General features: G+C 36.8%; 1 protein-coding gene across 1 annotated transcript; it reads left to right on the top strand.

Moving 5' to 3' along the window:
• The first annotated feature begins 8,233 nt into the window (after positions 1–8,233).
• On the top strand, positions 8,234–11,235 carry LOC145667950 (peroxynitrite isomerase THAP4-like). The gene is made up of 2 exons (XM_081735375.1): positions 8,234–8,520; positions 10,905–11,235. Exons 1-2 carry the CDS (start codon positions 8,438–8,440, stop codon positions 11,233–11,235), a joined length of 414 nt encoding a protein of 137 aa, XP_081591501.1. The 5' UTR covers positions 8,234–8,437.
• The last annotated feature ends 176 nt before the right edge of the window (positions 11,236–11,411 follow it).

Raw genomic sequence — 11,411 nt, 5'->3', positions numbered from 1 at the left:
ACGATGCAAGCCCACCGCTTACACCGCGTTCTCCTCGCGAACGCCTTGCATTACCGTGGCTTAGTGCATAGGTAAGATCCAAAACGGAATTTATTTAAAACTCTTTTAGGTGAAACTAAGAACGAAGAAAATGTTTCACCAATTCTGAATTATTACAAAAGCAATAGCAAACTTTCCTTTATACAAATTATTTAGCAATGAGATACTGTAAATACTATAATGAGACATTCTTCATTAATTACGTATTAACAGCAGGAGTAAGTTGCAATCTTCTATACACCTTGTTTTGGGATTTTAATTTAGTACTTATCAAGCTTGGGTCAACATGAGGAATGGTAATTAAGCTGTATCTACCTATTGCCTTATCAACTTATAGTTTTAATTGAAAAGTAGTAGGGCTATAGGCTAATCCTACTTCCATTTTTCTGTCGATTTCCATAATTCGAGACCGTTTAACACACACAGACATAATGTTTGTTTTCACGAATATCGAATGTTTATTGGTGTATGGTGTTATGGGTTCACCAGTGTTCTTGTCTTCGAATGTAAGTTTATTATTTTCTTAATGTTTTGAGCACTTACCAGTAGTATACAAGTATATTTATATGTTTAAATAATATTAATAAAATGCCCTTAACTTTATATTGATAGACCTCATAACAGAAGAAAATACATGTAGATTGTACAGTCTTGTTTTTTTTTTTTTTTTTTTTTTTAAGCCACTCATCTCTCTGGAAATCAGTATCCTTACCTACAGCTGGAATTAAATAAATACGGATTTCCTTAGAACAGTGTTTCTCAACCCTAAGGGGGTCGGGATAGGGTTTCAAGGGGGTCGCGAAGATAAGCGGAAGAGATAAATATAATTAGAATGTAATACCGGAAAATATCTTTAAATATTGTTTTAAATTTTGTTCTGATAGGCATATTTTTTTTTTTTTATACTTACTGTTAAGAACAACAAATAGTAGGTCTACTAAACATTGTCAACAGGTCCAGAGTTGTTTAAAAATCATTTTTTTAAAAAATAAGTATGATATGAAACTAATGAGAACTGCACATTAAAATACCAGAAAAAAAACGACAAAACCTGTTTATTAAAATACAATTAATATTGAAAGTTAATGAGATATCTGAGCATGGTCTGATTTCACTAGTGCGGGAATGTCCGATTCAATCTTACTGACGCACATTATCAGGTCATTTAAAATACTCAAGAACTTTTTTAACAACTGTCCATGTTTCTTTTAACGAAAATTAGAAACCACTTTATTGTTTTATTATTTGACCCAAAATTAAGGGAGTTATGAAGTTTTAAAATTTTTAAACGGCCTCCATTTTGAAACAGTATGACAGATCGGATTCGATATTTGTAATATGAACGAACTGACCAGATTTAAGTTTTAATCCATTCGCTTTCAGGGAAGTTACTGCATCCATTATATACAAGAAATGGATTCTACTATTATAGAAATAGGGCTAGATTGATATCGTGAAATCTCCGCAATAGTTATCAGCGTTGCCAATGTGTGTGTAATTGCACAAAATGTTTGCGCATTTTGTGTGTAATGCCAATCTGTGTGCATTTTGTGTGTAATTTGGCAAAATTAAAAATTTTGATCATTGATGACTTTTACGAAGTTCCTTTCATTCAAATATTCATTATTTCCACCTTTTTTTTCTGAAAATTGCCTTGTAAAAACTACGAGCTCCAACGCCTGACTCCAGGCCAGCGCAATAAAACCACAGAAAAAATAACAAGTTATTTTTTACTATTGTTAATCTCTTGTTATTTTCTCTACAGTATGATAAAACCTATCTTGCTTCCTTGGTACCTCACTTCTTGTTTTTCAGAGGCGGGTGTCATGACATCCCCAAGCAAAGACGCTTTGTTCAAGCAAGCAATGTGAATGAATGTTGACCCTCAATGTTGGAAAAAACATGAGGCGGAGGTGGTAAGAAGTCTTGTCTTCTCACCACTCGTTAAGAAAATGCCATTTTGCAAACAGATGAACGACAGAGTGGCCGATGTCCAATTAAAAACATTAAGTACGTTGAAAGCAATGGCGCAGATTTCCAAGATTTATGTGGGTGCATATCAATGGCGGGTCATATTAGCCTATATGTTTTCAGGGAAGTCTCGATGTTTGATTGATTTACTTTAAGTTAAAATATTTTATGAACATTGTCATAAAGGCCTGTGCTGTGAGAAAGTAAAATATATCGGTACTATAAGGATAAATTGGGGCTGCCCTAGCTCAGTCGGTAACACGACTGATTTAAACGCAAGAGAAACTGGTTCAAACCCGGGTTCAAGCTAAAAATCTCGTGGGTGCGCCGTACCCACAAGATTATTTATGTGGGTGCCGGAGCCCTGGAGCACCCATGTAGTCGGCCCGCATGCTTGAAAGTAAAATGAAAATGATAATGGGCGGGAACAGGCACGTAGCCAGGATTTCGTAATAGGGGGGGTCCGAGACATGAAATACTGTGGTTGTCACACCAGAGTTCGATTATTCTAAACTATTTTATTTGTAACAAACATTGGTTCGTTTAGTTTGGATTTCGTAATGGGAGGGGGGGGGAGTGCGACATGAAATATTGTGGTTATCACACCAGAGGCTTGATCAATCTAAACTATTTTACTAGCAACACATATTGGTTTGTTAGGACAAGAAAATGAGAACATCTTAGTAAGTATTTTAGTAGCAAACTATAAAGAAATCTCGAATAAAAGAATATTTAAAAGATTTTAAAAGATTTTACAACATTCCTTCTTCTGTTCATTCAAATATAACAATTTTTCTTTCATTATGACATCAACTATTTTTTTTTTTAAAAAAAAGCACGTATCCAATAATGTAAAATATTTTATAATATCTGCGTTTTTTTCTCTGTTGAATCAAATGTTAACAAAACTTGCTTTCCACATAACTTTTTTGTTTCTATTATTCCGTCAACTACTGTCTGTTCCAAATGACAAGTTAAAGGAACAGTTGAAAACCGTTTCTGAAATAACATGTTTGATCTATAAAGAAGCGATGATGATTTTTTTTTTATTTTTCGCTTTTTATTTTTAACGCTGAATCTTCCTATTTCTCGTTTCTTTTTGTTTCATCCTTCATTATCTTTTTTTTTTAATTTGTGGTCTTGAAGGGGGGGGTCCGGACCCCCCGGACCCACCCCTTGGCTACGTGCCTGGCGGGAAGGTTGCGGTTTTACAATAATAATAATAATAATAATAATAATAATAATAATAATAATAATAATAATAATAATAATAATAATAATAATAATAATAATAATAATGTCTCTGCCGATTATACACATAGTAAGAGTGTTAAATGTACCCTGCGATATCAGTATCCAAATATATTCGCACAACAACCCTGTTATAGATATGCGACAATCATTTTGGACATGAGTGTACGTATAGGTATGTACGTTATTAGACATAATATACATATAGATAGGTAGTTATGTATTGTGTAATGTTGTGTGCACTGTCTTCCAGCTTGTGTGTAAAATTGTGCAATTTGGACGGAAGGCGTGTGTAATTTTGCTTGCCGTGTCTGGCAACACTGATAGTTATATCAAAAATCCCAGCAACCAGAAATTAAGGGGGTCGCTGGCAAGAGGATGTGATAAAATGGGGGTCGTGATAGGATTTAGGTTGAGGACCACTGGCTTAGACCCATTAAGTTCTCTAGAGCTAAACCATTACGGTTGGCAGAAAATCGCCTGGTGGACGGCCAAGATTTTCTGAACAATACTGTATATTTTTTAAATGAAAACTATCACGAATATTTTCCTTTGTTATAATAACTTGTCCTAAGGGACAACGGAGATAAAAACATAGAGCCCTTAATTTGAAGTTGAAGACTAATAAAATTTGGTAATATGACCTTGGACTTCGGATGAGAGGTTGCCATATACTCATGTAAGTTTCAATTGCTTTCACTTGCAAAAGTTAGCTAAAAAAGACATTCTGAGCTTTCCAAGTTTAGTTTCCTAGCGTAATTAGTTTTTGTAACAAGTAACTCAAATATGCAAATAGCATCATAAAAATCATCTTGTATGTGTTAAAACTCTCTTTGAGGAAATAAAATTGTTATTAAGCATTGAAGGTAAAACAGGTTCTTTTACTTAAACTCTACAAAAAAAAAAAAAATAATAATAATAAATAAATAAATAAATAAATAAAAAAATAAAAATAAATAAATAAATAAAATAAAAAATAAATAAATAAATAAATAAAACCTACCTCTTATACACAAGTACCACACCGTGGGATACTGTTGGTCAGTAAATAATATAGCCAGAAATCAACGACCACACCTGACTAAATATAATTGATTAATCATTTTTATTAATCAGTAGGAATAAATTGTACACCCAGCATGGTACACCATCGTCGACATCAGAATTTCCATTACGGCAAACACCGGTGAAGCATAGGCCAAAAGAATTCGATCCCATTTCTCCCCTGTAGGCTTTCCAGAGAGCAGTGAAAATACGCGAGCCCCAAGAGCGCCGATTTCTCTGTAACTTTGGGGGAGGGGAGTCATTCAAATGTGTGTTTCGTTGCAGACAAGAGTCTAAAGAAGGCATAGGCCTATATGAAGATTTTAAAACAAATTGAATCCAAATTATGTAAAATATTGTATATTCATTAAAAAATGCATATAACATAAAAAATATATATTCATAAAAATACATGGAACCCCACATGAGCTTTGGGAGGGGCAGAATCGGCGCTCTTGGCAGGCCCCGATGTTACAGACACCTTTTCAATAGGCCAAAACCGCAAAAATCCATAACAGTGTTTCTCCCAGATATATTTTTTTGAGGGGCACTGTCCCCTCGGAGCAGCACTGAGAATGCCCCCGAAGAAGACCAAAATAATACGTTTATAATATAATAATAAATAGAATAGTACCGTGTGAAAATAATATATGTCCCTCCGAATACTAAGTGCTCCCCCCCGGATCAATTTTTCTAAAAGAAACACTGATCCATAAGAATCATGATGGCTCTTCACAGGAATATCTTGAAACGGAATGACATGAATTCGTAATTCCCGTTTCGTTTCTGATAAAAACACAGAGATGTTCTGCTGGTATGACTTGGCGCTTTGTCCACTGGGATTCCATCTTGATTGACGCCCAGGACGTACAATATTGTAGGATGTTGATCCGAAAGATACGTAGGTGTCATAATGGATTCCTGGAAACATCTTGCATTCACTTTGATGTTTATATGAACCTTGCGTATCACTAATTTCCCCACATAACTGAATCCCGCATAACTTAATAATCTGTACCTGTTACACGTTCTTAACGTAATGCACTGGCTGAAATAGCCATTCTTCGCATGGTTCAGATAAAATATCTATGTAAACAAACTGAACAACGAAAGAAAAGATTATCGGTCATTTTCTGCTACTTTTACATATCCTGGTAAACGCCCTTGAGACTCCCTGGTTCTAATTAAAAAAAAAAAAAAAAGACTCTGGTCCCCAGCCTTAGGGGGCTGTATTTGGAAGTTAACGCCTGTGAGAGTATCACCATTCGTCTCGGCGACCGCGAAAACTATGGATTTGATACTAATATCGGTCATTTTGGATTATTTTTTACATGTTTCGGGAAACGCCCTCCCTGAGACCCCTTGGTTCGAAATTTGTAAAAAGAAAACCGCTTCGTCTTGGTCTCGGGTCTGGACCAAGGTACCCGTGACCAAAATTTGGTAACTCTCGGTCTACTCGTCTGGTCCCCAGGCCACAAACTATTTATTTTATTTATATTAGATGATATGAAATAATTTTAATTTGATTGTTGTTGTTGTTTTGACTTATTTTCAATCTGAGGACGACAAGTGTAGACTTTGAACTCGAGGACAACTTGTGTTATGCGCACCACAGTTTCAGAAATGCTGGGTTATAGCATAATATCTTCTTCGCATTTAAAATCATTTTTCTTTCTTTCAGATAAATTACTGAAGATGCGATGATTGACAAGCTTGAAGCACGGAGCATCATTAAATTCCCCCATCTTAAGAAGAAATCATCAAAGCAGATCCACGAAGAGATTAAAAATGTCTGTGGGGAGAAAAACCCATCCCATGAGATGCAAGGGCAATTCCAAACTGGGCGCATGACCACCGCGGACGCCTCTAGATCAGGAAGGCCATCTTTCACTGATGATGCCGCTCAGACAAAGGAAGTTGAGATGGTTATAATGGAAGACAAGAGAATAAGTCTTAGGCTATTTGAGAAAGAGTTACCCCCTGTAGCGAACGCGGCCAAAGTGGCTATTCAGTAATTTTACTTTCACCAGATGTGTAAATCATACTGTGAGCCAGTCAGGGTTTCCAGATCATTTTGCCAGGTCCAGGTGTGTAATAGCAGAGTTCCAATAACCACAAACCATCCTCTGCACAAACCATCTTCCAAGCAGCTGTTTCTTGCTACAATCCCTTTGCCTGGCAACACGTCTTTTCTTTTTTTTTTCTTCCTTCCTTTTGAAATCTTTTAAACAGCAGGCGGTCTATTGTGCCGACCCGCACCAAATACGCTCGAGCTGACGTTTTCTCAGCGATTTTATTGCTTTCGCGTTTATGATTAGCCATCTACATTTAAATACATGGTCAGCGTATTCCAAGAGTACGCATGAACAATAAATACGCTTTGCGATCGCCTGAAATAGCCGGGTACTAACTAATGAAAGTGTTATGTGTGCAATAGCTATGAGTTATGGGTCTTCTTGGAATATGGTTCACAATCAGTTGCTCTTTCAGAAAATGTCAACACAGTGATTGCCACGACTGCTTGCACTTTTCCAGAAGAGGAATCGCGAGGACGCTCAATGGATGAAAGTTTAGTTTATATTTATGATTCATAAACAAAGGAAACGAACAAACAATGGAAACAACCCTCCTACTCCTTCTAAAAAGGCACGAGTACAGAAGTCTGCTGTCAAGGTGATGCTTTTCGTTTTCTGGGACTGTCAAGGGGTCATCATGACAGATTACCCACCGGAGGGCAAACTATTACTATAGTGCTACCAAAATGTCTTGAGCCTGGCAAAAATGCGAACTACAGCTCACACACCCACACATTGAGCCAATAAGGGTTCAGCTGTTGCTAAGCGGGAGAAAGCGAGTGGAATTCCTTCAGCCGATATCAGCGCTTGCAACAGAAGACTAGGGATCAAGTCAATGAGGTGTATCTATAGTACCTGTTATTCCTATGTCCTGACTAACAGTAAGTTACGAAGAAACCTGGGCCACGGATTGGTCCCAAAAGGGGCGCTGCTGTTGGTAGATAATGCACCAGCTCAGTCCGCCCATGCAACCATGATGAAGGCAGTGGAGTTAGAATATAAAACATTGCCCCACCCCATACTCACCGGACCTAGCACCAAGTGACTTCTTTCTCTTCCCAGACTGGAAGCGTCCTCTCAGAGGACGCTATTTTGGTAATAGGGATGACGCCATTTCTGAGGTTGAACTATAGTTTCAAAGTCAAACTGCAGACTTTTACAAAACAGGCTTACGAAAAGTACAGAACCGCTGGCAAAAATGTGTCGCTAGGCACAATGACTACGTAGAGAACTAATACCACCATGGTGTTAAGAGTTCTCCAGAGTTGATTTATTCTAGGTGATTGCACGAACTTTTTGATACCTCCTCGTATATACCGCGATATTGTAGTCCGAGTAAAGAACGAATCGCTCCAGCTTACACTCGAAGGAAGGGGTACTCTATTTGATGGACGATAGGAGTATATAGGGCTATTTATGCACTTGCAATTTGTCGCGCGAGTTTGACAGTGTAGCTACTGCCATCTTGTTCTCTGACTTTGACTTAAAATAAGAACAATTGAATTTTAAGGTCTTTTTTTTATGTCAGAGATCATAATCTTTTTATATCAGACGGGGACACTGTTATGAACATTCCCCTCGCCTCCAATCGTTTCGAAAACATTACTTAATGAAATTGAAGCCAGGACAAATGCAAGTCATAAACTTTTCAAATTGAAGAAACGGGAAAATAGGATTCATGAGTATTGTTAGCTTCAATCACGACTGTATTTTTACAAAAAAAAAAAAAAAAAAAAAATCAAGTTACGCGATTACAACCGGAGTAAAAACGGAGATACAAATGTATGTGCGATTTGTATATAACGCTAATCATATTGGAGACCAAATTTAAATTCTTACATAATTATAAAAAGTTATTATTTGATAAGAATATTATTTTGTTACTAAGTTTTTGATTACATTGTTGTCAGAAACTTAGTACTGAACTTAAGCATGTATTTGTAATTTCACACAATAATCAGAATAAGAATTTAAAAAGTAAACAACCATTGTTTGGGGAAATAAAGTGAAGTAGCTGGTAATACGTTGTGTGCCTAGTTCTAGTTGTGTGTGCAGAAATGGTACACTTTTGTGTTGCGATCAACTGTTCCACAAAAAGCGGAGACAAATTCGAGAATGGTGAAGACGCATGTTTCCACAGGTATGTTGATATTCACCTAAATTTTATAGCTATAACAGTCATTAGAAGTGTGGGTGGGTGTCTGTCAAATTGTTAATACTTCATACATTTAGGCCTCAAACTCGTTCGTATAGATCTTTATTGACTATTAAAACAGGTTAAATTAGAATTTCTAAATTTTTTATATAAATACTGTCAATTTTAAGTGTATAAATAACTTTGTATGATGCAAGTAATGCAATAACACTTAGCTTAATTTTTGATTCATTTGTTTACATATGAGTGAATTTGCATCTGCCTTTAACTGGTTCAGCAAAAATAAATCTAATTAATCTGAGATAAAAGTGCTTGACACAGTAGTTACCAGAAAGACAATCATCCATGTGAAAGTGGTTCAGTATTTCTAAACTGACTTCACTAATCCAAGTTAGTTGTGTCTTTTGTTACTGTAAAAGATTATTTTTATATAACTTTTAATGCTAAATATGTAGTGACAGTAAGTAGCAACTGTCGGTCAGGCATGCAATCTATAAAATTCATAGAGGTTATAAAACTAGAGGACGTAACAGATAGTTCATCTATGTAATGTAAAGAAATTAGTTTCTGATCACCAAAATGGTGAATATCTTTCAATTCCAGTTTAACATGTATTGCACCACTGCCTAATTTTATTCAAATGATTCGTTATATCTGTAGGTTTAATTTTGCTTCGTTTATAATACATATGTTAACGTACGGTGAACAGGATTTTTTATCGGAATTGTTCCATTTTTTTTAGAAAGTCATTCAGAAATGTAAATGGGAGGCAAAATTTCCCTTTAAAAATGTCCCGTTTTTGGCTCTTAGTTGTATAGTAAATATTTCGAAATTTTGTAAAGTAGTTCTATATTATTTGAACAAATGGTGCAAATTAAGAATATGGGGACCACTTTTGAAAACTTTGGTTATTTTGAAAAGCAACAATCTTAAAAGGCAACGTACCGGCTTCCTGCTTGAGCAGCTGCATATGTGGCTGGCCCAGATGAGTATTAAGATTCGTATTGTATGTTTTCGGACAGCCTGTATAACATGACCGGGACTATCACTGACATCTTATTGTGTACCTATTTTGAGTCAGATCTGTGAATTTCTAATGGGTGTTCCTAAATGCATTTATACCAGTGTAAATACGAGGGCTATTCAGTGGTGCCCACTCCCCCTCATGTCCATGACGCACCCCCTCTCAATTGTCTATCCGTAGGTGTTCTTCCATGAAAAAAAAAAACTTTTCGATTAATTTTTACACCCCTTCAAACATATTTATATAGATTTTTGACCCCCCCAAATATTTCAATGACGCAGTTTGCGTCATAGCCCCCCCTTGTGGGCACCCCTGGGCTATTCTATTTTCAACTTCCGCGATGCCATCAAAGGAGAACCACCTAAAATGACGATACCCATACTTTATACCTGTAGATATATTTTGCCGTTCAATTGTTGTGAGGTAACGAGCTCTAAAACATACCGAGAGCAGCTGAAGCTTCCTCCAAATGTAATTCGATTTCTCCAAGTGTAGATTTTGAAACTTCAAGCAACTCAGCAGATAATTACGAAATTGTAATATCTACCTTTCATACACCTCATGATTCACGCGTTCAGCAAGGTCGTCTGTTGCCTTAGTTGACCAACCTCATCGCTCATCTTTAAACTCTCTGCAACAACCATCACTCATAAAGTTCTCGATATAATCCTTGCAGCAGTCATGCACAGAACAACCACTCAAAAAGTTCCCGATGTATAATCCTTGCAGCAATCATACACACAACCATCTCTCACAAAGTTCCTGATGTAATCCTTGCAGCAATCGTGCTCACAACCATTACTCATCAAGTTCCCAATATAATCCTTGCTCATCCGACGATGAATTGAGGCTGTATTATGCCTTTTTGCCTGGAATAATCGGATTACATCATGTAGTTCACACTTGGCGGTCGCTTCGATTGCACTCGATATGTTTTCAAGTCCGCTACTTCACAATGATTAAACGGCTGAGCTTTTTGATATGGAAGGGGTGCAAATCATTTAGCTCAGACTTGACGGGCGCTTCGATTGCACTCGATGCATTTTCACGCCCGCTACTCCACAATGATTGAACGGCAGAGGTTTTGGTGTAGGAGATGCGAGAATTATGTAGTTCACACTTGGTGGGCGCTTCGATTACGAAAAATATGTTTGCACGCTTGCTACTTCATAATGATTGAACTTAAAGAGTTTGTGTATCGGGTGGGAAGGGGGACGATGCAAAATAAGCAGCCTTAGTGTTATCTCCGTTTCGTTATCTCACGTGGTTCTCATCCGTGGCTTAACGGAGATGGAAAAATGAAATGCCCTCATACTTAGTTTAATGCAAGATTTCTTTTCACCAGATTTCCTTTCCAAGATCCTGAGAGACTGCAACAGTGGATTAACGTGATTCGCCGCTCCAATTGGAAGCCCACAGAGTATAGTAGGATATGTGGAAAGCATTTTAAGGACGAGGATTATATCGTATGTCCTGGGTCTCAGAGAAGGCGATTGATTCCGACTGCAGTGCCTTCGATTTTCTTCTTTAACTCAGATGCACCTAAACCCAAGTATTCAAGAAAGAAGATCCTCGAAGAGGGAAGTAAGTGGAATACATTTTATTCAATTGTATGCATGTGTTTCCGGCAGACGGAAGGAGTTAAGAGGGGCATTTGCCCTCCCATAAATCCTTAAACATTCGAATTTGAGGCAGAATATATAGATTAGCAACAATATTATAATAATATTACAAACTGCATGCATGTTCGTACTTGCCTCTCTCTGAACCAGTGTAGTATCAGATACTCCTCTTTTTGTTTTCAGTCGATTAAGGAAAAATCTAATAGACAATTTGAAAAACAATACTATAG

This window comes from Thermobia domestica, chromosome 13 (assembly GCF_964235325.1).
Source record: "Thermobia domestica chromosome 13, izTheDome1.hap1.1, whole genome shotgun sequence".
NCBI lineage: Eukaryota > Metazoa > Arthropoda > Insecta > Zygentoma > Lepismatidae > Thermobia > Thermobia domestica.
Note: the sequence above shows the minus strand (reverse complement) of the source record. Positions and strands in the feature narration are given on the sequence as shown.